Consider the following 27814-nt stretch of genomic DNA (forward strand, 5'->3'; position numbering starts at 1 on the left):
ATGGTACTGTTTCCGGGTCAGGGTGACCTCTGGGGTGAGGGAACCGCGACCCGGAGCGGGCCCCGGGCGTGCAGCCCTCACCATGCGGGCTCACGCGTGGGAGACCGTGTTGCGGGGCTCCAACCGGAATTCCCAGGTCCCCAGATTCGTCCACCACTGGGAAATTTGCCCGTTCTTCCTGCCCTTCCTCTACAGGCCTTGCTCCTTCCCAAGCAGATTTTTCTAAAATCCAAGTCCCAGTCCACTTGGTACCCACTTGGAGCAATTGAGAGCGTTTTCACCAAACGCCGTACATATGGCGTCGGATTGTGCAACCTGGAAACGCTCCTGTTGTTTTTCGCATCTGTACAGTGGGTATGATTTTTTTTTATCAGACTATTTCAAGTGGGTAATCTGAAGTTAAAACATTTTAGTTATGAAACTCGTTCCTTTTGAGCCTTTCAGGAGACTTTACTCTGCCTTTGTAAGAGCCTCAGTGGTATTTGAGGGCCTGACTTTGAGTTGCCTTAGATGGTCCAGTGTTCGCCCGCTCTCACGTTCTACTTCTAGTTCCCCTTCTCTTGCCGCTACCGAACTTTGGTTTTTCAAATTTAAGTGAGGTCAGGTGGTTTTATTTTTGGAGCCTTGTGATATACCTTAACCTACTTCAGAGATTTACAAACTTAATTTGAGGATATTCTGTACTGTACTAGATTATATGGTGTTTCAAATTTTGGTATTAAAAACATTCAAAAATATAGTTTTAGAAATACAGCAATTAGTGACTTGTTTAGTGTGTACCAACATAGATTTTGGCTTGGCTTATTTAACAATTTGTGAGATAGTGACTCTACTGAAAAGATCTCGCCAGCAGTTTACATGGAATTACAGGGAGGAAGGATACATTTAATCTTTCAGTTTCTAATGCATTTTTTTTAAAATTGTAGGTGAATCTTTTTCACTTGACACAGCCAAGCTGTCATTCCTGTTGACTTCCTAGAGATGTCATTTGTCCAAAAGCGCTGAGGGTAGGTTGCTTTATGGTTCTGAACCTTATTTCGGCTATATCTCAAGTTTTTGTATTTTTGTAGTAATTTTTAAGGAAACTTTAATTTTAAAATTAGATTATATTAGCATTTCTCAGTTCTAGAAAGTATTTCGACAGTAAAAATGCAAGTAGCTTAAGATGTGTACTTCTCAGATTGGTGATCTAGAGAGCGTTTCAAAAATCAACTGAGGCAATGAGTGTAAAATTTAAGAGGTTTCTTAAATGGGATGTGGTGTGGGAAGAGCCTGGGCTTTGGGGTCAGTCTCTTTAACTTCTGGGTGAGTGAATGTGAACTTCACTGGCAGTTGAGCCTCATCTGTTAAATGGGAATAGTGAAACTCACCTCCTTTGTTTGTCTTTAGAATTCCAGTGAGGCCTAGAAGGTACATTGTCTAGAACTATATTGAGTGCTCAAGGAATGATAATTTCCCATCGTTCAACAAATATTTGAGTACCTACAATGTGCTTAGCATTGGCTAAGACCTAGAAATACCAACTGAGCAAGACTGATGGGGCCCTGCCTCCCTAGTTCCTTGCATCGTCACTGGTTTGTGACAGTTGAGCAGCATACACAGGGTTTCTGTGTACTGGGTCAGTAGTGTTTCCCATCACCCGGGGTAGTATCTGTTACATAGTAGGTGCTAAATATATGTGTGTGTGATACACACACACACACACACACACACACACACACACACAAAGAAATGAATTGGAACATTAAGTAAATATGGGTCCCAAAGAACTGATTCCTGCCTTCAAGTCAGTGTAATTGATAAAATCAAAAGTGTTGCTTGATGGTTAACATGATTGCATTTTCCCCCATTTCAGTTGCAGTTGGTTGGAAAATTTATCTTGGAAATTATAATACCATCACTGAATTACTAAAAATGTTTATTATTAGTGAGGTATTCTTGGCTTTTGAATTAGATAGACCTAGATATGAATCTAGATCATTGGGTGTGGGAACATGGAAACATGAGCTTATGCTCTGCTTCAATTCTATGAAAAGAGAGCAATAATATCTATCTCATAAGATGGTTTTCTGGTGAGATAATACTTAAGTAGTGCTTGGCACATAGTAGCTAGTCAGTGAATATTAGTTTTTCTCTTTTATTAATCACAAAAGCAACTTTTCCACAGAATGAGGATATTCTTAATTGCTAGGGAGAGAATTCTATTCTGGTGTCAATAATAGTCCCACTTTCTGATTTACTGTTGGAACAAAACTTTAAATTTTATTTTTAGTTACCATTAAAGTCATTCAAGTTGAGAAATACTTATTGAACAATGACACATAGCAATATTTGTGGCAGAGCGATGACCGTTGTTACCAAGCCTTTATATGAAACTTATTCTCAACTCTTCATTCATGTAAATCCTGAGACCGACTCTTTTCCCCAGTCCTTAAATATTAAATGTCTTCTCCCTTCAAAACATCCTGATAGAGTATCTCCTCAACTCTTTCCCCTTTTCTCCCTAATGCCACATGCTCTACGGTCTCTTTTCTAGCTCTTTTTTTGTTTATAATTTTTCTGAAAATTTAGGCTAAATCTTCATTTAGGGAAGTGTGCTTTCTTTTGGTTGAGAGTTTTATTTTTGACAAATTAGCTTTAAAATGAAGCTTTTGTTCATCACTTTAATTGTTCACATCATTCTGCTCGTACTGAAGCAATCAAACCTTTCTTTCACGTCTTATTTTGCAAGTAGTAACTGGAGGTAACAGATGAATAAGATCCTCATGGGAAGGATTGTACAGGATGAATACAATATATAGAAATAACTATGGTACAAAATAGAAAATATAGGTGCAGTAAGAGAAAAATACTGCAATTAAAAAGACTTTGCAATAGTTCAGCAAGAAGTAATAAAGGCTTATGCTAGGGAGATTGCAGTGGAAATAGGGAAGAATGTGGATAGTATTTAGGAAATGGAATTAGGTCTTTTTGGCAGTTTGCATGTAAGGGGATAAGAGAAAGGAGGAGTCAAAAACGTTGCATTTTTTGAATCCTTTTAAATTGCTGTTTGGGGATGTTTTTGACAGAAATATTTTAGTTACTTGAACAGTGAAATTGTTAATATTTTCTTCGTTCAGTTTATTTTAGAGTCACGTTCTTTTCATCCTCTCAGTTAGTAGGCCAACTCCAGGCATAGGCGTTCAGAAAATCATTCAACGCATATGGCAATACAACCTGCACATGTACAAAATGCATGAGCATTGCTAAGGGAGCCTTTTGGAACTCTTCTTACTGAAAAGAGTCTACTCGCCCTTTACACCCTTCTAACCCTAGGAGTAGAAAGTGTTTTGCCTTTCTTTAGAAGGGATTGGCAATAGTGGCTCTACAGAGCAGTTTAGGATCAGGTACTGCAAGAGTTAACTGCATTTTCCTTGCTTTCTGGTTTTGTTTCGCTTTTATTATTTTTGTTTTGTTTTGAACTTTCATATCAAGGTATAGTACACAAGCAGTGTATACAGTAAAATAAACTGGTGTTGCCACCACTCAAATTGAGATACAGACCTTAGTTCCCTCATGCTTCTATACCACCCCCCCAATCAGAGGTGAACACCATCTTTTATTATGTAATTTTTAACCAGTCAGTGTAATATCTTACTAGTTGAGAAAATTATTACATGCTCTTTTCAAGACTTTAGGAGGTTATTGCTCATATCTAGTAATTGAAAGCAAAGCAGTGCTCTCTCCTTTAATCCACTTGAAATACTTTTTAAAATAGCATATTAGTACAGTGATGGTGTATTTATCCAGGGAGATTTAAATATTTATGTTATATTTTAAATTTCATTGCTTATCTTATATCCATATAAGATAATTTTAAAATAAAAGTCAGCATCTCAGTTTTGCGTAGATGGAACATACAGCTATCTTTTTAATTTGGCTCCATGATCATTATTACTTAAGTTACATTTTATTCCCTTTTAAGTAAATATGTATAGAACTGAAGTCCAAATATACTGTTGATGTTTTCTTATTTTGGAAAAAAATATTAAATTATGTTTTCTTTTTTTGTTTTATGGAATCACTCTACTCCAAATATTGGTGTTAACCGACTATAATGATTGCTTGGAAACTTTCTACTGATGGCCTAGGAGTAGGATAAGTTTTAGTTGTGACTTTGTTATTGGTTTTTGCCTCACCTTGAACAGAAAAGTTAACTTCAGTGTATCTTAAGTCTGCTAGTTGAGAAAGCTAAGAAGTTGGATGATACATTGATATATTCAAATTACCCCAACATAAGAGTCATGATTCTAAATGCTTACTCAGTAATTTTCCTCCTTTGACAGATGAAAGGCAAGGAAAAGCTAAAACATAAAATTCCATTGTCAGAAACATCATTCCTCTGTGTGTGTGTGTGTGTGTGTGTGTGTGTGTGTGCGTGTGTGTGCGTGTGTACATACCTGTAATTTCTTGTGACTTGATTTAACATGTGATCTACTCTACCTCTACACTGGAAAAATAACCATCTCTCATGAATTAACAAATTTTAGTTTCCTTTTACCTCTTGTGTATTTATTTTGAGTCTCTGAATGAAAAAACTTATGGTTACTTAATATATTTAACTCTAACTTATGCCAAAACTCATTTTAAGAAATATTTAAATTAGTGATTGTTAGGATAATATATGTAGTACATATATGGTATAGATGACTAAAATGTGTAAAGAAATATTTGGAAATAATGACCATGTTTAAAAGGCTAGCAAAATGATACCTGTTTTGCCATTTTTGAGAATTTTTTTTATCCTGTGGTTGCCACGGCTTTAACTAGTTCCCAGTTCCTTAGCATTTCTTTTATATAAATCATATCTTTTGATTTAATCATAGGGAGGCAGTATGAGTGTGATCTTTTAGGACTCAATCATTAGACTACCTGGGTTCAGATTCCACTTTTGTAACTTAACAGCTCTGTGTCTTCGGGCAGCTTACTTAACCACTCTGTGCCTTGGTTTCCCTATCTAAAATAGGAATAAAATAGTACTTACCTCCAGTCCTTCATAGGGTTGTTCTGAGCATTAAACGAGTTATGACATGTAAAGCACTAAGAAAGCTTGTATTAGAGTAAGAGTTAGCTATTATGGTATGTTGAAATGCTGCTGTGAAATCAGAGTTCCATTCCTAGAGAAATTCTGTAATATGTTTCTTGTCACTAATTGACTTAGTTTCCTACTGAAAATTGGCTCTCCATAGTTGCAACTAATCAATATAAAATAATGGTATTAATGACTTCTTTTAAGATTCTAATCAGAATCTGAAAACTCATGACATAATACTGTTTTTTTAATGTCTTATTAGATTGTTTTTACTAGATTTTTGAGCTACAGTTGACACAAAATGAACTGCACAATTTTTAAATGTGAAATTTTATCAGTTTTGATTAATATATACACTCCTGTGAAACCGTCACCACAATCAAAATAGTAAGTATATCCAGTACCTCCAGTACTCATGCTCCTTTGTACTTCATCCTTCCCACCCCTTCCTGCCCCATCTCAAGTCACCACTGATCTATTTTCTGTCACTAGAGATTTGTTTGTATTTTCTAGAGCTTTTTTTTTTTAATAAATGGGATCATATAGTATATATTCTTTTTTTGTCTGGCTTCTTTTCATTCAGCTTAATTGTTTTGAGATATATCCATGCTATTGCTTGCAGTAGTAGTTCATTCTTTTTTATTGTTGAGTAGTGTTCTATTATATGTATATACCACAATTTGTTTATCCATTCACCTGTTGATGTACATTTGGGTTGTTTCCAGTTTGGAGCTATTAAAAATAAAGCTGCTGGGCTTCCCTGCTGGCGCAGTGGTTGAGAGTCCGCCTGCCAATGCAGGGGATACGGGTTCGTGCCCCTGTCCAGGAAGATCCCACATGCCGCGGAGCGGCTAGGCCCGTGAGCCATGGCCGCTGAGCCTGCGCGTCCGGAGCCTGTGCTCCGCAGCAGGAGGGGCCACGACAGTGAGAGGCCCACGTACCGCAAAAATAAAAAAAAATTTTTAAATAAAATAAAGCTGCTATTCAAAAACAACACGTTTTTGAATGGGTGTATGGTTTCATTTATCTTGGGTAAATTCCTAAGAGTAGAATGGTTGGGTCATATGCTGCATGTTGGTTTAACTTTGTAAGAAACGGCGAACTGTTTTCCAAAATGGCTGTATCATTTTACCTTCCCACTACCAGTGTATGAGAGTTATGGTTGCTTCACATCCTTGACAGTACTTGGTATTTTTAATTTGAGCCATTTTAACATGTGTTTAATGGTTTTTAAGTGTTTTTCTTTTTAACATCTTTATTGGAGTATAATTGTTTTACAATGTTGTGTTAGTTTCTGCTGTATAACAAAGTGAAAAAAAAATGGAACGCTTCACGAATTTGTGTGTCACCTTTGCACAGGGACCATGCTAATCTCTGTATCGTTCCAATTTTAGTGTATGTGCTGCCAAAGCGAGCAATAAGTGTTGTTTTAATTTGCATTTCTCTGATGATTAATGATGTTGACCATTATTTCAATGTACTTATTTACCATTGTATATCTTCTTTGGTGAAGTGTCTGTTCACACCTTTTGCCCATTTTCAAAAAATTAAGTTGTTTTCTTACTGAGTTTTGAGAGGTTCTTATGTATTCCAGATACAAGTTCTTTATCAGATATGTGCTTTGCAAAGATTTTCTTCCAGTCTGTGGCTTGTCTTTTTATTCCCTTAACAGTGTTTTTGAATTGTAGAAGTTTTAAATTTTGATGAAGCCCTGTTTATCCTTTTTTTTTTATGGATTGTGCTTTTGGTATCGTATCTAAAAAAATATTTGCCTAACCCAGGTCACAAAGATTTTGTCCAATTTTATTTTTCTAGAAGTTTTGTAGTTTTAGTTTTTGTTTTTTTTGTCTGCGTTGGGTCTTCATTGCTGCTCGTAGCTTTCTCTAAGTGCAGCAAGCGAGGGCTACTCTTCTTTGTGGTGCTCAAGCTTCTCATTGTGGTGGCTTCTCTTGTTGCAGAGCACAGGCTCTAGGTGCGTGGGCTTCAGTAGTTGTGGCATACAGGCTCCGTAGTTGTGGCTTGCGGGCTCTAGAGCACAGTCTCAGTAGTTGTGGCGCATGGGCTTAAGTTGCTCTGTGGCATGTGGGAGCTTCCCGGACCAGGGCTCGAACCCATGTCCCCTTCATTGGCAGGCAGATTCTTAACCACTGCACCACCAGGGAAGTCCTAGTTTTAGGTTTTATATTTACATCTGTGGTCCATTTTGAGTACTTTTTGTAAATGGTGTGAAATATGGATTGAAGGTTTTGGGGTTTTGGTGGCTTTTTTTGGCATATGGGTATCCAGTTTTTCCAGCACTATTAGTCAGAAAGACTGTCCCTTCTCCACTGAATGGCCTTCACATGTTCATAAATTTCAGTTGTTCATATTTTGTGGGTCTATTTCTATACCTTCCGTTCTGTTCCATTGATCTATTTATCAGTCTTGACTCCAGTACTACATCATTTTGATTACTGTAGCTTTATAATGAATCTTGAAATCAGGTAGTATTAGCCCTTCTGCTTTGATTTTTTTCAACATTGTTTTGACCATTATAGGTCCTTTACGTTTCTATATGAATTTTAGAATTAGCTTATCAAATTTTAGAGAAAAAAGCTTGCTGAGATTTTGATTGGGATTTCACTGAATCTGTAGTTCAATTTAGGGAGATTTGATATCTTAAAAGTATCAAGTCTTTGAGCCATGAAAGATCTTTAAGTTAATAAGGGTCTTTTAATTTCTCTCATCAATATTTTGTAGTTTCTAATACATAAGTCTTTCATTAGATTTGTCCCTAAGTACTTTATATTTTCTGTACTCTTATAATTTTTAAAAATTTTAGTTTGTGATCATTTGTTGCTAACATAAAAATACAGTTGATTATAGATTCCATTGAATTTTCTACATAGACTATAGATACAGTTTTACTTCTTCCTTTCCAGTCTGAATGCCTTTTATTTCCTTTTCTTGCTTGATTGCACTGGCCAGAACCTCTGCTACAGTGTTAAGCAGAAGTGACAAAAGCAGATGTGCTTATGTTGTTCATAATCTTAGGTGGGAAGTGTCCAGTTTTTCACTATTAAGTCTCATGTTACTATGGGTTTTTCATAGATGTCCTTGGTCAGTTTGAGAAAGTTCCCTTCTATTTCTCGTTGGTTGTTTTTAAGGAGTTTTGTGTCTGTTCATAAGATACAGGTCTCTAGTTTTCTTTTCTGATCATATCTTTGGTCTAGATTAGTGTCAGTGTAATGGTAGCCTCAAAGAGTGAGTTGATAAAAAATCCCTCTCCTTCAGTTTTCTGGCAGTGTGTGTAGAATTGGTATTACTTCTTAAGTATTTGATAGAATTCACTCATGAAGCCATCTGGGCTTGGGGGATTTTTAACTACAAATTCAATTTCTTTAATAAATACAGAGATTTTCAGGTTATCTGTTTTTTCTTGCTGTGCTTTCATAACTTGTTTCTTTCAAGGAATTTGTCCATTTCATCTTGTCAAATATAGGCATAAAGTTATAATACTTTCTCAATATACTCTTCTATTTGCAGGCTCTCTAGTAATGTCACCTCTCTTTTTTGATATTGGCATAATTTGTTATTAGGGACATGTGTTTTGGGTTCTTATGTACTTTTGATTAACTGACCCTTTATCACTATGAAATGAACATTTTTATGTCTGCTAATATTATTTTCCCTAAAAATCTACTCTGTGACATTGAAATAGTCAATTTAACTTTCTTTCAGTTAGTGTTAGCATGGTATATTTTTCTGTCATCCTTTTGCTTTTAACCTATTTGTGTTTTTATACTTAAAGTACATTTTTTGCAGGCAGCGTGTAATGATATAATTCCTTTTTTTATCCTATCTAACAATCTCTGGCTTTAAATTTGCATTTAATGAGATTATTGCTCCAGTTAGATTTAATTCTATCCTCTTGCTATTTGCTGTTCCATCTAATATTTGTTCCCCTTTACCTTGTTTTCTGCTACCTTTTCTATTGAGTGTTTTCTATCTTCTCTGTTGGCTTATTAGCTATAACTGGACTTTACCCCTCAGAGAATATGATTTAATTGATTTACTAGGGGTGGGCCCAGTTATCATTATTTCTTTAAATATGTGTGAACTACTGGACTAGATGATCTCTACAGTTCACTTCCAGTTTATTAGCTATGTGCCCATAAGTTATTTGACCTGTCTTAATTTCCTCATCTACAAAATGGGTATGATAAAATGTATCTATCTAGAAGTTAAAAGTTTTATATATTTTGAATAGTATTAATATGTTCATATGATTCAGATTTCAAAAGGTGCAGAAGACTCAGTATATACTGTTTTATACTTTTTTGATTTTTCATTTTTTAATAGAAAAATTATAAATACATTGTAAATAGATGATTTAAGTACAATTTAAAAAAACATTCTGAGAGTAGTTTGAAAAGGTTTTTTTTCCCTCCCAACTATTCAAAACTCTTCAAAACTTTCTTGTCAATATGATTTACATTTTAATTTTTAAATTTACTGTGTTATATTTGTACTTTCTAAAGGAAAGTAAAAAATATGTCTGATTTTTACAGTTCATAGTAGGACTTTTCAGGTTGACTTCAGAACATGAGTATAGCTTATGAAATCACCTTAATGCATTTATTTTTGTGCTTTTTTCCACAGGTTTTGATTCCCACCATGGCTATCACACAGTTTCGGTTATTTAAAGTTTGTACCTGCCTAGCAACAGTATTCTCATTCCTAAAGAGATTAATATGCAGGTAAAGAAATTTTATGTTCAAATTGACCTGGTTATCTTCTTGCTGATTTTAGATACCTTTGTAACTACAAAAAGGCAGGACATACTATATTTAAGCTAAGTATCTTGATTGCAATATTCATTTATTAATCTCTAGTATTTTTAATATTTTTTTCAGATTTTTATATATTTTTTCAAATCTAGAAAGTAGAGGTTCAGTTCTTTTCTTTCAAATTCTTACATCTTCCATTAAAATAACATTCTTAGTACTATAGAATTTCAGAGATAAACTAACTTTCATTGTTGTAATCATCAGAAAGTTTTTATGTACATAATTGTTTTATTATCAGGATATTTTAAGATGGTTAGGTGGAATTAGGCATAGGTATTTCTTTTTTTTTTTTTTTTTAATTTATTTTTGGCTGCATTGGGTCTTTGTTGCTGTGTGCAGGCTTTCTCCAGTTGCAACGAGCGGGGACTGCTCTTCTTTGTGGTGCACGGACCACTCATTGCAGTGGCCTCTCCCATTGCAGAGCACAGGCTCTAGGCACACGGGCTTCAGTAGTTGTGGCTTGCAGGCTCTAGAGTGCAGGCTCAGTAGTTGTGGCACACGGGCTTAATTGCTCTGTGGCATGTGGGATCCTCCGGAACCAGGTCTCAAGCCCCTGTCCCCTGCATTGGCAGGCAGATTCTTAACCACTGCGCCACCAGGGAAGCCCCCATAGGTATTTCTTTACATATTACATTATGAGTGTTATTTTTCTGTTAAAAAAAAACAACAACAAAAAAACCACTTTAACAGAGAAACCCCAAACAGAATAGATTTTTTTTTTGTCTCTTAAATAATATTCCAGAATGTACAGGTAGTCCAGGGTAGATAAGTCCTTCTGCTTCAGTAAGTCATTCAGAGACTCAGATTCCTTCTATTTTGTCATACTACCAGACCCTAGAGCTATAGTTCCTAAACCGTATGCCAAGGTACTTCAGGGCTTGCATTACACTCATGGGGTACTGTAGGATACTTCAAATTTTCCAACAAAACACAATGAATGTGATAGTGTCTATTAAACACTAAACAAACTGTTGGCTCAAGGTAGTTCACATTTGCAACATTAGATCCTGCAGTATGTTTTGATGATGTTCTTGAATATTTGAGATAAGTTTTTGTTTACTTGTATTTTGGGTGACCTATCTTTGCAAAGCTAGGTTGTAATTAAAAGCAAGTACTAAACCAAAATTAATATGGAACAGAAAATAAGGGTGAATCCAAGGCTTGAGGAGCTGTGCAATATCCAACAGGCACACACATTCCATTAATAAGTAATTGTGGTTATTAAAGAGTGAAATCAACATATTATTTTTCCTTTAAATTCATATGTATTTTTTTCTAATGGCTACTAAGCAGATAGGACATACATAAGTATTAAATTGTTTGGGCCTAGCTACTTAATCAGTGGAATTGTTAGGTATTTCTTTTGGCCTAGGAGTACTGTGAAAAAAGTACTGACACAGTAAGAGTAGGATAGAATAAAAGAGGAAATGGAGGGCAATCAGCTCTTATTTTTAGTGGATATGATTTAGAAGTTACACACAATTCTGTTCATAGCCTGTTATCCAGAACTTAGCCACCTAGCTGCAAGGGAGGCTAGGAAATGTAATCTCAAGCTAAATGGCCATTTTATAGCTACTAAAACTCTGAAGATTAAGTGGCATTGAATTTATTGTTAGAAGTAGCATAGCCAGAAAAAAACTAGGTTAAAGCAGGATGAGTGTGGGTATTAATGCCAGGAGAATGGAGGTTAAAAAGAAGTAGTTGTGTTAACAGTGGTGGTAAATTATAGGTGCTTTTCTCTTTGCATCTGTTATTTTCTAAAACTTTTGTTGAATATAGATTACTTTTAGTATAAGATACTGCCTTTGATTTAAAAATATTAAGGACATTTTTGTTGTCACTATGAACTTCTCTTGTCAACGTAAATATGTTTAGGATTGATTGTATGTTCAGTTTGAAAGAAAACTGACCCTTTGTTAGAATAAGCTTTTCTTGTCAGAAAGAACCTAGATCATGTGTTCTAAAATACCAGGTTTACATCATAAATTTAGTAGTAGACTGTATTACTTTTTTTATTCATCCTTTAAACAAAGTATGATTTCTAAACTTAGCTGACTTTACCAACTAGTTCTAAGCAGATGCTTCATAGATTATTTGAAATGAAGCAAGTGACTGATCATTTATAATAGCTACCAGTTTTTAATGTGTTATTAAAAAGCAGGCACAGTCTAGTGTCTAGCTATTTTAAATGTCAGTTAAATCCTCACAACAACCTTGCAAAGGTAGGTTTGAATACCTGCCTTTTACAGATGAGGATACTCAGGCCGAGAGATAGGTAATTCTATCTAGATTCATAATTAATAGAAGTAACATTGAAAACCATGGTTTACACAGATTCCATAGCCCATGCTCTTAACAACTCTGTGACAATACTTATCTTCTTTAATATAGTACTTTTCCCATTAATCCTTAAAACTTGAGTACAGTTTATAGTTGAACCCAGTGATTTTCAAACTTCTTAATAGTAATCTTAATGAGAAACCAACTATGTAAAGCAAAAGCCAGGCCACCCTGGTTAAAACAGGATAGGTATCCGAGAGCTTCACTTACAGAATTCACAGTACTCTTAGGAGCATGGTTTGAAATCAGTTTGTGTTTTTGTTTTTGGCTTTATATTCTTCCTGAATTTGACTATAATTCTGAATCCTAAGCCAAAAAGCTGTTGGGTTATCCTGTCCAGTATTTTTAAAATATTTAAAAGATATTTGATACATGCCTTTTCTTTTCGTATCTTAACAGATTTTTCTTTTCATATCTTAACAATTGTTAATTATTAAAATAAATAATTCAAAAATTGAAAAAGACCTTCTCTTATAAGCCTTAAGTTACTGTCCGTAGTGCTTTTACCCATGCTTGTTTTGGTAGTTTCTTGAAATAAATTATTTCATTTTTGTTTTAGATCTGGCAGAGGACGGAAATTAAGTGGAGACCAAATAACTTTGCCAACTACAGTTGATTATTCATCCGTTCCTAAGCAGGTAATTTTTTTTTTCAATGTTGAATAAGTGTTCCAGAACCATATTTTTCAAACTGGATTGCCGACTATTAGTATGTCATGAAATTAATTTGGTAGTCAGGGTCAGGATTTTTATTGTTGTTACTAAATTTTTTTATTCTAAAATTTTTATTTTGTTCTTTATTTTCTGTTTCTTTGCTGAGGATTTCTTTTTTTTTATTGGTTTTAAGAGTGTTTGCTATTGCTTATTGAAGAATTTTTATAATAACTATTTTAAAGTCTTAGATAATTCCAACATTTATATCATCTTGGGTTTTGTGTCTGTTGATTGTCTTTTTCCATTCAAGTTGAGATTTCTTCATTGTTCATTTGCAGGTTCCTTCATGGATATGTTGAATATTATGTTTGGGACTCTATCTTATTTAAATACTATAAAGAATGTTGTTATTTATTATTTTATCAGGCAATAAACCTGGTTAAGGTTAGATTGCAAGTTCCAAGTCTCCTTCTGTGGGCTGTAGTTTTAATGTCAGTTCAATTTTTAAAGCAAAAAAATTTTCTTTTCTTTTGTTGTTTGTATTTTTTTAATGGGTAGAACAGAAGTCCAACTCATAGAGTATTTTTTTTAAACTTTTCATCTAGTTTTGGTATGTGGTATAAAATTTGTATTTTCCCATTGGTCAAAGAAGTTTGAATAACCAATGTTTTAGAAAGCTCATTTTGCTAATAAATGGTGAATTAAATTTAGACAGATGTTGAAGAGTGGACTTCCTGGGATGAAGATGCACCCACAAGTGTAAAGATTGAAGGAGGGAATGGGAATGTGGCAACACAGCAAAATGCTTTAGAACAACTGGAACCTGACTATTTTAAGGACATGACACCAACTATAAGGAAAACCCAGAAAGTATGTTAAAGATTTGTGCTTTTGGAGATAAAGCTATTAAACCACTCTTCAGATTCCTATAATTAAAATTAGTATAATTGGTATTTGTTAGAAAGCCTATTTCTAATTAGCAATTGTGTTTTCTGTCATGTTAAAGAAGCTTATATATTCAAGTGACCTGGACACAGATCTAGTAAATTGTACCCCCAAGTCTTTTAAAATTGTGTCTAAGCATTTATAGAAATCGTACTGTATGTCATATTCTAGACTCCAGTCTCTGCTATGGAGACTAAGCTGAATAAGATACAGTTCTAACCTTAAAAGATTAGTTCACAGTTTAGTGCTGTCTACAAACTGATAAGTAGTTTCCATTGTTTATAACCATTATCAAACTGATGCAAGGCTCTGAGAACTTAGTGTAATCGTTGTGGGTTTGTGTAGTCATCCACACTTTATTTTATCCCTTTTGAGTTATATAGTTATATATGGACAATCACTTAAAGATGCAGGGAATTATTAGAAAAAGAACAACGGCTGAGTATTTTCCTTTCTTTTTATCAAAATAGTACATGTACATTTGAAAGTTGTTTTTAAATTTATTTATTTATTTATTTTTGGCTGCGTTGGGTCTTTGTTGCTGTGCGCCGGCTTTCTTAGTTGCGGCGAGCCGGAACTCCTCTTCATTGCGGTGTGCGGGCTTCTCATTGCGGTGGCTTCTCTTGTTGTGTAGCATTGGCTCTGGGCGCACGGGCTTCAGTAGTTGTGGCACACGGGCTTAGTTGCTCTGTGGCACGTGGGATCTTCTTGGACCAGGGCTCGAACCCATGTCTCCTGCATTGGCAGGCGGATTCCTAAGCACTGTGCCACCAGGAAAGTCCCTGAAAATTGTTTTTAAATCAAAGAATATACAAGAGCTTATAATGAAAAGCAATAGGGCTTCCCTGGTGGCGCAGTGGTTGAGAGTCCGCCTGCTGGCCCCGGTCCGGGAAGATCCCATATGCCGCGGAGCGGCTGGGCCCATGAGCCATGGCTGCTGAGCCTGCGCGTCCGGAGCCTGTGCTCCGCAACAGGAGAGGCCACAACGGTGAGAGGCCCGCGTACCGCAAACAAACAAACAAAAAAAAAAGAAAAGCAATAGACTTCTGCCCCATTATTCTTCATACCAGTTCTCCTTTCTAAAAGCAGCCACCCATAACTTTTTCTGTTTGGGCTTCTAGCATTATTCATCATATCTGCATATAGTATTCTTATATTGCTATGTCTTGATTTACCAATCACAGATATTGTCCACTGACTGCATACTATGGTAAACGGGGGTTTATTTCATACCCTCTTACCCCCTTTTCAAATACTGTAATGTTTTTATTCCAGTCTACCTCATCAGTCATCCTGCTGTTTTCAAAAGAAAAAAATACTTAAAGTTCCATTGTTCAATCAAGCATAGAAAATATTTTTTATAAATATACTTATAAAATGAGGACATTATTTATTCCACAATTCTCTAATAGGGTTTTTCACCCTCTTCTAGCTTCCAGCCAGTTTCATCTGTATATTTATTTTTAGATTTTCAAGGCTGATAACATTTACATGCTGTAATCATAGTTGTTTTTGTTGAGTTGTCCAAATACATTAAGTGGTATATTTTTCAAGGAGTTTTAAATGAATTTCTTAGTAGATGAGTACCTTTTATTTTGAAAGTCTATTTTGCTGCTCTTAATAGGAACTCAGTATATTGCAATAGTACCTTAATAAATTAGTTAGAATGAAAATACTTTTAAGCTACAAAACTAATACTACTGGCCTGAAAGAGTTAATGTATTCATAGATACCCACATGCTTAGAGAACTGGTTATACTTCTGGTAGGATATGATACATGTTCTTGTTTAATACAGTGACTAAAAATGCCTAATTATATTTTGGGGGGTCCAGGAAAAGTAGGGAAACAGGAAAGAGGAAGAGGAAAATTTATTGTTTTAGAAAAAAGTGAAATATAATTTTTCTTAGTATGCAACTGATTTGTGTGACAATTGCCTAAGAATTTTGGTACTCTATATAGACTTTTAAAAAATTTTTTTTACATTTTAAATTTTAAAAGGAGAAAGGTAGAACATATTTTAAATAATTATAAAATGCTTTGGTCAGTTAATTTGTCTGTGTTTATATAGTGATGTGTAAAATGTTCCTATAATTCTCTTTCGATTAATCTTTCAGATCATTATTAAGAAGAGAGAACCATTAAATTTTGGCATCCCAGATGGTAGCACAGGTTTCTCTAGTAGACTAGCAGCTACACAAGATATGCCTTTTATTCATCAATCTGTAAGTATGCTAATGGTATCTAGGCAAGAGCTTTTTTTTCATTTCTATTTTCTTAAAAGAAGAAGAAAAAAATTAAAATGAATTGAACATAGTATTTGTATGACTTTGAAACAGGTGTAGCAGATCAAGAGACGTTACCAATCCTGTCCTTTTATGAGATTATAAATTATATCAGATATGAAGATCAGGGTCCATTGTACACATAAAAGATAGAGACAAAAATGTTGTTGAAAAATATGACCTTTACATTTTTAAGTCTTTTGTCATTTACAGACAGTTCTGGGTGTACTCTGATGCTTTCGCAAAAATGTTCCTATAAAAGGGTATCATCGTCAAGGAATTCATGGAAAAGACTGTGACAAGTACAGGTTTCTGGTAACTGCCTATACTGCTGAACTGAATGAATAAGCATTTTCAGAACTCTAATGGAAAACTGATGCATTCATAAAAGTGCTAACAAAAGATCAAGATGAAAAAAAAATTACATGGGACTGAGTGAACTGATGAGGATGATTATAATTTTTGTGACTTTCTGTTTGAATAAAAATAAAAAAATCCCACAAGGACTCAGAGGCAAAAAATATACAAATCAATTTTCACTGCAAAGTAAAGGACCTGTTACGGTGGAGGATTACTGGACTGAATGTCAATATTATGACATAGTGTGAGTGTGTTTAGTGTTTGGTAATTGCAGTCGTTGCTTTTGTTGTGGTCATCCATTTACAATGCTTGGTGTCAGTTTATTTATCTCTTGTAAAAATAAAATACAGTGTGTGTGTGTGAAAAAAAAAATATGACCTTTAAAGAGATTACCACTAAAATTTAACCTTAATAGCAGGTTATTTTTAAGTAAGTTATGAATTGTTTCCCTAGTAGAGTATATTTACATTTAAAGTGTGGTTTAACTTAAAATAGATTTGACTTAAATACAACACTTCTATGGACAAAAGTAGTGAGGAAAGTATATAGCTGTGATTTTCAACCTTGGAGGCTATCAGAATCAGCTTTGAACTTTTTTTTTCTTTTTTTTATTGATATAGAGATGTCACATTTAATTTATTTGAAACAAATTAAAGGGAAAAATCATTGTGGAAACTCTCCTATAAATGACTGAAATTCTTATATCAAACTAAGTCTTTTTTTTATCTAGTGTTGATATGAGAAAACTCTTTTCTCAGTAGAAGTGCGCTATTTCTTAAGTTAGCTCCATAAATCTCTACATCCTTTCCAACTGATTAAGACAAGTTCACATTTGGAATATGAGGAGTCTGAAATGGAAGTCGAAGGTACTCAAAAGTATATATAAAGTACTTTCTAGACTAAAAGCTTTCCTTAGAACTGCGATATAAAAAGCAGTGACTAAATATATAAAATGATAGCCAGATTACCAATAAGTGTACATCTCAAACGCAAACCATTACTTTGCATTTAGGGAAGAAAAATATTAAATTCTTGCATCTTGCTTAATGTTCAATCTGCTTATGTAAGTAGATGTTGGTTTTTTGGGGGTTTTTGTTTTATTCAAATAGAAAGTCACAAAAATTAAAATCATCTTCATCAGTTCACTCAGTCCCATGTAATTAATGTTTTTTATCTTGATCTTTTGTTAGCACTTTTATGAATTCATCAGTTTTCCATTAGAGTTCTGAAAATGCTTATTCATTCAGTTCAGCAGTATAGTCAGTTGCCAGAAACCTGTACTTGTCACAGTCTTTTCCATGAATTCCTTGAAGATGAAACCCGTTTATAGGAACATTTTTGCAAAAACATCAGAGTACACCCAGAACTGTCTGTAAATGACAGAAGACTTAAAAATGACCACGGTTAAAGATTTGATGAAAGTTCATGATGATACAATTGACAAGGAAATTTAGTTATTTCTGAGATATACATTTTAAAGTAATAACTAGGATTATAACTTATAACATTCTACCAGTACATATAAGATTTTTAGGAATTTCATGTAATGTCTGAAACATTTATATTAATATATTTCCATACAAATAACCCAAAGAAAGCTTAGTTTTTGTTTTTAATAAATTTATTTATTTATTTATTTTTGGCTGTGTTGGGTCTTCGTTGCTGTGCGCAGGCTTTCTCTGGTTATGGCGAGTGGGGGCTACTCTTCGTTGCGGTGCGCAGGCTTCTCATTGCGGTGGCTTCTCTTGTTATGGAGCACAGGCTCTAAGCGCGCACGCTTCAGTAGTTGTGACAAGTGGACTCAGTAGTTGTGGCTTGTGGGCTCTAGAGCTCAGGCTCAGTAGTTGTGGTGCACGGACTTAGTTGCTCCGCGGCATGTGGGATCTTCCTGGACCAGGGCATGAACCTGTGTCCCCTGCATTGGCAGGCAGATTCTTAACCACTGTGCCACCATGGAAGCCCTTTTTTTTTTTTAAATTTTTAAATTTAATTTTATTTATTTTTTTATATCCATAATGTTCTCCATAGTGGCTGTATCAATTTACATTCCTGCCAACAGTGCAAGAGGGTTCCCTTTTCTCCACATCCTCTCCAGCATTTGTTGTTTGTAGATTTTCTGATGATGCCCATTCTAACTAGTGTGAGGTGATACCTCATTGTAGTTTTGATTTGCATTTCTCTAATAATTAGTGAGGTTGAGCAGCTTTTCATGTGCCTCTTGGACATCTCTATGTCTTCTTTGGAGAAATGTCTGTTTAGGTCTTCTGCCCGTTTTTGGATTGGGTTGTTTGTTTCTTTAATATTGAGCTACATGAGCTGTTTATATATCTTGGAGATTAATCCTTTGTCCGTTGATTCGTTTGCAAATATTTTCTCCCATTCTGAAGGTTGTCCTTTCGTGTTGTTTATGGTTTCCTTTGCTGTGCAAAAGCTTTGAAGTTTCATTAGGTCCCATTTGTTTATTTTTGTTTTTATTTCCATTACTCTAGGAGGTGGATCAAAAAAGGTCTTGCTGTGATTTATTTCAAAGAGTTGTGTCTTCCTATGTTTTCCTCTAAGAGTTTCATAGTGTCTGGTCTTACATTTAGGTCTCAAATCCATTTTCAGTTTATTTTTGTGTATGGTGTTAGGGAGTGTTCTAATCTCATTCTTTTACATATAGCTGTCCAGTTTTCCCAGCACCACTTATTGAAGAGACTGTCTTTTCTGCATTGTATATCCTTGCCTCCTGTGTAACAGATTAGTTGACCATATGCGCCTGGGTTTATCTCTAGGCTTTCTATCTTGTTCCATTGATCTACGTTTCTGTTTTTGTGCCAGTACCATATTGTCTTGATTACTGTAGCTTTGTAGTATAGTCAGAAGTCAGGGAGTCTGATTCCTTCAGCTCCGTTTTTTTCCCTCAAGACTGCTTTAGCTATTCAGCGTCTTTTGTGTCTCCATACAAATTTTAAGATGTTTTGTTCTAGTTCTGTAAAAAATGCCATTGGTAATTTGATCGGGTTTGCATTGAATCTGTAGATTGCTTTGGGTAGTATAGTCATTTTCACAGTATTGATTCTTCCAATCCAAGAACATCGTATATCTCTCCATCTGTTGGTATCATCTTTAATTTCTTTCATCAGTGTTTTATAGTTTTCTGCATACAGGTCTTTTGTCTCCCTAAACCTGCATACAGGTTTATTCCTAGGTATTTTATTCTTTTTGTTGAAATGGTATATGGGAGTGTTTCTTTAATTTCTCTTTCAGATTTTTCATCATTAGTGTGTAGGAATGCAAGAGATTTCTGTGCATTAATTTTGTATCCTGCAACTTTATCAGATTCATTGATTAGCAGGTTATCTTGTTCCTTCATCTGGTACATAGCCCTCTGCCTTTTCATCTTGTCTATCTTTCTGTGAATGTGTTTTTGTTCCACAGGCTGCAGGATTGTAGTTCTTCTTGCTTTTGCTGTCTGCCCTCTGGTGGATGAGGCTATCTAAGAGGCTTGTGTAAGTTTTTTGATGGGAGGGACTGGTGGTGGGTAGAGCTGACTGTTGCTCTGGTGGGCAGAGCTCAGTAAAACTTTAATCCGCTTGACTGTTGAAGGGTGTGGCTGGGTTCCCTCCCTGTTGGTTTTTTGGCCTGAGGCAACCCAACACTGGAGCCTACCTGGGCTCTTTGGTGGGGCTAATGACAGACTCTTGGAGGGCTCACGCCAAGGAGTACTTCCCAGAACTTCTGCTGCCAGTGTCCTTGTCCCCATGGTGACCCACCGCCTCCCGCCACCTCTGCAGGAGACCCTCCAACACTAGCAGGTAAGTCTGGTTCAGTCTCCCCTGGGTTCACTGCTCCTTCCCCTGTGTCCCGATGCACACACTACTTTGTGTGTGCCGTCCAAGAGTGCAGTCTCTGTTTCCCCCAGTCCTGTCGAAGTCCTGCAATCAGATCCCACTAGTCTTCAAAGTCTGATTCTCTAGGAGTTCCTTCTCCTGTTACCAAACCCCCAGGTTGGGAAGCCTGACGTGGGCCTCAGAACCTTCACTCCAGTGGGTGGACTTCTGTGGTATAAGTGTTCTCCAGTCTGTGAGTCACCCACCCAGCAGTTATGGGATTTGATTTTACTGTGATTGCGCCCCTCCTACCGTCTCATTGTGACTTCTCCTTTGTCTTTGGATGTGGGGTATCTTTTTTGGTGAGTTCCAGTGTCTTCTTGTCGATGATTGTCCCTTTGAACTTTTTAAAACACATCACTGTCCAGACCCCTCCCCAGACCCTAGCTTTTAAGTATGTTTTGATTAGTTAATTATTGATTAGTAATTATTGACTGCTTGGTTACATTAGTTATCCATTGTTGTATAACAACCCCACACTTAGTGGCTTGAACAACAATAAATATTTTTTTTATCTCATAGTTTCTGTGGATTAGGAATCCACAGAATTCCTAATTCTGTGATAGCTCTTTTTATATTAAGGATATTAACTCTTTTCTGTCATCTTTTACAATTTTATTATCGGCTTTATAATTTGGTTTGGATGTTTTTGATGGGCAGATGTATTTAGTTTTTAATGTAGCAAATCTGTTAATTAAAACCTTTTATTTTTTACTTAGAAGACCATCTCTACTAAAGGATCAGTTACTCTTTTTTTTATGGTCTTAGTCATTTCACCTTTTTTGTGTCTAAATGTTTTATACACTAAAAGTCAAACACCTCAGTGGAAAAATGGATAAATTTACAAATAAGAAATAGACATAACATGATAACATGAAGAAAAGTTTGGTCTTACTAGTTCTCAAAGAAATTCAAAGTAAATTAACAAGACACCATTTTAAATCTTAACATATTAGCAAAGATAGAAAAGACGGCAATTACCTACTCGTATTGACAAAAATACAAGGAAACAAGACTTCCACCTACTGCTGTCAGGAGAATAAGTTGGTATAACTTTTCAAGAGAGTCATTTAGTGACTTAGAAAATCCTTTTCTTTGATTTAGCCAGTTTACTTTTAGAAATTTACATTAAACATACAATCAGAATTTAAAAAAAAAATTTTTTTAACAGAGGATTGTATCTCATTTATGGTTAAGAGCAGAAAATTCAACACATTTTATTTCGGTTTTAGGTCTAAGTACTCAAAAGAGAATATAATAAATCTGTTCACAGCTTGGTGCCAGTTATTTTATGCATGTAATTATTTCCCCACCAACTAAACATTCTAGAATGAGCATTTTCATTGTTTGTGGAAAGAAAAAGTGAACTTTTAGAGGTCTGGCCTGGGGAATAGTAGAAGGTAGTGTGGCCAGCCCGGTGGTATCAAGTAAGTAAGACAGGCAAAGGGAAGCACAATATAGAAGAAGTACTCCAATAAAGAGTAAATTTTGCCTGACCTGTCATTTTTGCCTGGGACCCAGACAGTAACTGCCTCTGAAAAATCTAGAAAATTACTTGTGCTTAAATGGAGATGACTATGCTAGTTTGGAGACGTTGGTTCTTCCAGTTCATCTCCCCAGCACAGAGTAGTCCAGTCAGGCATCTCTAATCCAGCCTGGGATCAGTCTGTCTCTTCTCTTTCCTTCACCCGCCACTCCTTCTTCTTATTGAAAAGAGAGATAACAGAGAGAACAAATGTTCTATTCTTGTCTATTCCAAACTAAAGTAGGCAAAAAAAGAAAAGTTAATATAAAAGGAGTATCGTTTAAAACATAAAATAGGAAGAAAGCTGGACTTGCCAGGACTGTTGAGTATGGAAGGTCATGCGTCTCAGGAAATCCCTCAGTTCCAGGCAAACCAGGGGCAATCATTTGAGCCTATATAGGATGTGTTAAGAAAGTGGAGAAGATACAGGGCAATGACAAGGTCTGAGTTATGCTTTAAAAGATACTCTTCTTGGGCTTCCCTAGTTGCGCAGTGGTTAAGAATCCGCCTCCCAATGCAGGGCACATGGGTTCGAGCCCTGGTCCGGGAAGATCTCACATGCCACAGAGCAGCTAAGCCCGTGCACCACAACTGCTGAGCCTGTGCTGTAGAGCCCGCGAGCAACAACTACTGAAGCCCACGCACCTAGAGCCCGTGCTTCGCAACAGGAGAAGTCACCACAATGAGAAGCCCACGCATCGCAACAAAGAGTGGACCCCGCTCACTGCAACTAAGAAAGCCGTGCGCGCAGCAATGAAGACCCAACACAGCCAAAAAAAATGAATAAACAAATAAATAAATAATAAATTCTTTTAAACAAAAATACTGTCTTGACCACTGAGTGGAAAAAGGATGGCTCTTGACCATTGTAATTTTGCTTTGTTTTGTTTTATTGTAGCCTGAATTAGGTGACTTGGATACCTGGCAGGAAAATACCAATGCATGGGAAGAAGAAGAAGATGCGGCCTGGCAAGCCGAAGAAGTTCTGAGGTATTTGAGTAATATTTACACTGCAGCCTGAGTAGAAGAACTGGTTTTGTTCATGTCGCATTTAAGGTCAAGAAAGCTTATTCTGCCAAATGTATTTTTCGTCATTCTCATTTGAACCTTGATAATATGGGATAGTTTTTTTGTATTTCAGACTACATATGCTATTCTATATGATTAAAACCTCACAGAAACCAACAATTTAAAGCAATATAGATACAAAAGAATAATTTATTAATGGAGAATGAGACCTTTTACATATATACACCATATTGAACTATATGCTTTATACTTCATTCCCTATAACATATATTTATCTCTTGAAATTGTCCTACCGTGAAATGTGAGTCACAACAATGTATGTTCTCTAGGTCAGAAGTTACACCTTTAGTTTTGTTTCCTCGTGGTCTGGCATAGTGCCAGCACTGCTCATTTGAATAGAGCAGTGAATAGCACTGCTATTTGAAAATAACTTGTATTGTACTCTACATTTGTATGTGTACTTCAATTTATGTACTTGAAAGCCCTGAGGTAGATAACATAAGTCATATACTTACTGCCTGCTCTACAGAAAATATTATTCTGGAGGTTTTCAAGTTTATTTTTGTTGGTTATGTTCTTATTTTTTTGTTTTTGTGAGCAGTAAACTTAATTCTTGCTACTACCACATTAGGTCAAAAAGAAAATTTACCTTGAGAGAGTCTGTGACTGTCATCACTGATGAAAACTCAGATATGTAAATGTATCTAAATTACTTTTGCATTTTTCAAGATGATAAAGTAAAATATAGCAATGTGTTTTTTTCAAATATGGCTTTTATAATTGGATAGAAAATGAATTACTCTTTATTTGACTATCTTAACGAAACAACTGATTTCATTTTTGTGTTGTCCTTTCCTGTCTTTACCGGTAAATTATAATTACCTTGAACAACCAGCAGGGGGTGTAGTTAAATAACTGGGAGTTAAGGCTGACCTTTTTTTGATCTTATCCTTACTGTTTTCAGCATTTTTTTTTAAACAGGAAGGGGTCACATTAGTAAATTTGTGAGAGTTTTAAATATTTAGTTCCTGCTTGATAATTATTCAGTATAAAGGAAATAGTTTTAAAATTGTAAACATTTATGTTGCATGGATTTCAAAAAAGGTGTCACTTATTTTTTCATTTTTTATTTTTTACTCTGTTTCTTTTGGATAAGTCATAGATACAGAAGTCTGGGTATTTTAGAACATTTTGGGGATTCTAGTGATGATTGGTGTCATCAACCACAAGGATGATAAAGGAAGGAGCTATTCATTTTGAATCCAGTAATCTTAATGCCAACACTGTAGAGTTTATGAGTTCACAAGTAGCTGAACATTCACTGTACAAAAACCTTTTCTTTTTCACCCTATCTTCTTGCACCCTGAGCAAAACAAAACCAAAAAACTCAAACTTAGTGCTTTTGATATGACGGCTTGGGAGAGGGAGCCTATTAGTCAGTAATAGACATGTTTCTTGCTTCAGGTTGCATAAGCAGAGCCAAGAACACTTCCATATGTTGTTACCGCCCTCAGGATAACACTGAGAATTTTAAAAGTGTATCTGTAATCCATAGCCTCTAACCTAGCCTGTTCCCCATTGCCACTTTAAATACTACCAGTACTATGATCAGTATCATTAAGGAAAAAGATTCTGGTACCTTAGTGATTCCAGACATGTATCTGGACGGGAAAAATATATTTTGTCTGCATTAATGTCTAAGTTGCCTCTTGTACCAGAAATATTAATTGTTGATGTTTATATATCAGCTAGTAACTAGGTCAAAGCTCGATTATCTTATTTGTTTGTAACCTAGCCAGCCCTTTTTAATTCTTTTTCTCTTTCTTTTTTTGCCACAGACATTTTGATGTTTTTAGTGCAGATATCAGTTTTGCTTGAAAGTGAGCAGAGCAGAGTGAGAAAAGTAGATTTTTAAAAACTATTCTTTTGAAATTTTAGTTAATTGATGGTGACGGTCAAAATGTTGCGTAAACTAAGTCTCTCTGCTTTCTTGAATTTTGGTCATCCATACCTCTGCTTACTCCCATTTTTAAGTATGATTGAGAAGTGTATATACATTTCACTCACTATAGCCAGCTTTGAGCTGTCCCATATATGGGTAATCCACACTAGATTTTTCTCTATATAATCCAGTGTTGCCTATCTGCTGCCCAGCTGTGCCCTACAGCTTCCTTCCTCAGTTTTGTGTGCTTCTTGACTTACTTTCTCATATCCTAAACCTTCAGACCCAGGACCAACTTCTGTGCTTCTTTCTCCTATTTCATCACCACACTCCTACTCCCACTTCCCATACAAATCAATAAGATAGAGCACTTAGATGTGGAATCTAAAATATGACACAAATGAACCTATCTACGAAACAGAAACAGACTCACAGACATAGAGAACAGACTTGTGGTTGCCGGGCGGGGGTGGGGGTGGATTGAGACTTGGAGGTTAGCAGATGCAAACTACCATATATAGAACAGATAAATGACAAGGTCCGACTGTATAGTATACAGACTATATTCAATATCCTGTGATAAACCATAATTGAAAATAATATTTTAAAAAATGTATATATATGCATAACTGAATCACTTTACCATACAGTGGAAATTAACAGAACATTGTAAATCAACTCTACTTCAATTTAAAAAAATCAATAAATATAGAGGGGTTTAGTGATTCTAGATCAGTGGAGTTAGGGAGGTACTGGGGGGAAGGTATTTCATAATGTGTAATTAGTAAATACCCACCATTCTGCCCCTTCATTAGTAGAACTAGTCAAATCTTTAAATAGATTTCTAGCTTCTAGTTGGAAGTCATGTCTTAGGTTTCCATTTTCTCTTTGCTTTGTGCTCTGTACATCTGTGTTCTTGACATCCTTTAGCTGACTATTTTTAACTATGATAATAACAATATTTAATCCTAAATATCAGGCTTTTCTGAATGGTACCAAAAAGAAGGTGTGGTCCAATGGTAGTAGTGTTTTAGTGAAAATAATCTGAAGAAGAGGGATCAGGAGATGTGGATTCTTAACCTTAATCTTATGATTTTGGACATTTCACTTAACCTGAATGCCCCATTTTACTTTTTTTTTTTTTTTTTTTTGGGTACGAGCTCCGGAAGCGCAGGCTCAGTGGCCACGGCTCACGGGCCCAGCCGCTCCACGGCATGTGGGATCTTCCTGGACCGGGGCACGAACCCGTGTCCCCTGCATCGGCAGGCGGACTCTCAACCACTGCACCACCAGGGAAGCCCCCATTTTACTTATTTTTAAAACAGAGATAATACCTTTTTTATTTTGCAAGTCATGTTCTAAAGATTAAAAATATATATACTGTTTTTGAAAATCTTTGAAATTTCAAAACAGTGAGAAGAATGAAGACTTTTTAAACTTAAATTTGTTGATAATAAAAGGGCAGTGCTGTTTCTTTCTGGAATTTATTTGCCATTTTACCTGTGTAGTGTTTTCTAAAAGTAAAAATACGAATATGTTTCTTTTCAGGCAGCAGAAGATAGCAGACAGAGAAAAGAGAGCAGCAGAACAACAAAGGAAGAAAATGGAAAAGGAAGCACAGCGGCTAATGAAGAAGGAACAAAACAAAATTGGTGTGAAACTTTCATAACAAAATGTCCTTCAGATGCATAGTGCCAGTGGGAGAAATATGAGCTCCACAACCCAAGCAACATTTGTATGGAGCTAAGAGTATTTTCAGAATACAAATACTCTGCTTGATTTTGATGCATTCATCAGACCATACAGGACACCAGGATTCTCTCAAAGTCCCTTGAACTCTTGGTGATTGAGACTCAAAGAACACAAAAGACTTGTGAGACAATATTTTCTTCAACATGTTCCAACTGTAAGACAATTGTTTGCTGTAGATAAATTATTACAAATGGAATATATCAGTACCTCTTCAAGCTAGTGTTTCTAGCTAATTAAATGGGTGTAAATGTTATGGTGGGAAAGAACTCTGCTGTCTATAATGCTTTCCTTCAATGTGCATAATGATAAAATAAATAATTTTAAATATTCTTTTGTTTCCATGATTACCTGACCTAAATCAGACAGACTTGCAGAGCTTTAACTTCTTATTTTTGTTGTCAGAAGCTGGTATTGGCACACATTTCCTTTAACTTGAACTGGTAATCAGTAGGGATCTGGTAATTTCAGTTTTCAAGAAAATGACATCAAATGCAATAATTTTATTTAGTACAAATATTTTGTACATCATTGTTTTCTTTTAGACGGTGTTACACATATTTGTCATTTATATTACATGTATAAACATATTGAAAATCAGTTAAAATGGCAAATTTGTTTCACATTATTATAACTTGTGAGTTTTAAAAGCTAGTATTAGTAGTTTTTCCCTGTCATTTTAGATTTTAAGATGTTATGGTATCTTTAAGTACCTTAGTTCCTCCCCACCAAAAGGTATTAATTTACAAATGCATATAGCCTTCAGTTTTACTATTTCAAAGCTTTTAGATAATTTCTGTATCAGTTTTATATATCTGACATAATACAGGTTACCTATGTTGTTGACTAAGGTAACATTATTGATTTATTAAAACAAGATAGGAATAATAATACTTCTATTCTCAGATGTTGACTAGCTCCAGAATAGTTTTCAGGAAATAGATATAGACTGTGTTCATAGGGAAAAATGTAGATTTGATAGTTTAAAATCTCATTAATTTTGTCTCCACAATTAAAATACATCCAGCCTGACCTTCTATGGCTTTAGAATTTAATATTTTTACTTTCTTAAAAGCTGTTGCCCAAATGAACATTTTGTAGATTTTGAAAATGTCGTAAATACTCTACAGGCCAAATACTGCTAATTTATTTGAATTAAAGTGATATTTCATGGTAAAATCACAAACTATACAATGAGCTAAGTTCTTACCCTAA

At 35.3% G+C, this 27814-nt stretch overlaps 1 protein-coding gene and 1 non-coding gene across 4 annotated transcripts; one reads left to right on the forward strand and one right to left on the reverse strand.

The window, feature by feature from the left end:
* Window positions 1–27814, forward strand: EBAG9 (estrogen receptor binding site associated antigen 9). 3 transcript variants are annotated; one of them, XM_024739736.1, is made up of 9 exons: window positions 233–354; window positions 927–1007; window positions 5334–5458; window positions 9713–9810; window positions 12800–12878; window positions 13605–13763; window positions 15955–16062; window positions 22778–22869; window positions 26399–27814. In XM_024739736.1, exons 4-9 carry the CDS (start codon window positions 9728–9730, stop codon window positions 26517–26519), a joined length of 642 nt encoding a protein of 213 aa, XP_024595504.1. In that variant the 5' UTR covers window positions 233–354; window positions 927–1007; window positions 5334–5458; window positions 9713–9727; the 3' UTR covers window positions 26520–27814. The 3 variants fall into 3 exon arrangements, with proteins under 3 accessions (XP_024595502.1, XP_024595504.1, XP_024595503.1); XM_024739735.1 differs by lacking the exon at window positions 5334–5458; XM_024739734.1 differs by lacking the exons at window positions 927–1007; window positions 5334–5458 and having other exon boundaries at window positions 1–354.
* LOC112396163 (U6 spliceosomal RNA) lies at window positions 6386–6489 on the reverse strand. The gene has a single exon (XR_003002513.1). It is a non-coding gene; the product is annotated as a U6 spliceosomal RNA (small nuclear RNA).

Source organism: Neophocaena asiaeorientalis, unplaced genomic scaffold, assembly GCF_003031525.2.
Source record: "Neophocaena asiaeorientalis asiaeorientalis breed wild unplaced genomic scaffold, Neophocaena_asiaeorientalis_V1.1 scaffold66, whole genome shotgun sequence".
Classification (NCBI taxonomy): domain Eukaryota; kingdom Metazoa; phylum Chordata; class Mammalia; order Artiodactyla; family Phocoenidae; genus Neophocaena; species Neophocaena asiaeorientalis.

Coding starts and splice junctions, on each gene's coding strand:
- EBAG9 (XM_024739734.1), top strand. CDS start 1: ATGGTACTGTTTCCGGGTCAGGGTGACCTCTGGGGTGAGGGAACCGCG. Junction 16,063..22,777: donor TGCCTTTTATTCATCAATCT/GTAAGTATGCTA, acceptor GTTTTATTGTAG/CCTGAATTAGGTGACTTGGA. Junction 22,870..26,398: donor CAAGCCGAAGAAGTTCTGAG/GTATTTGAGTAA, acceptor GTTTCTTTTCAG/GCAGCAGAAGATAGCAGACA.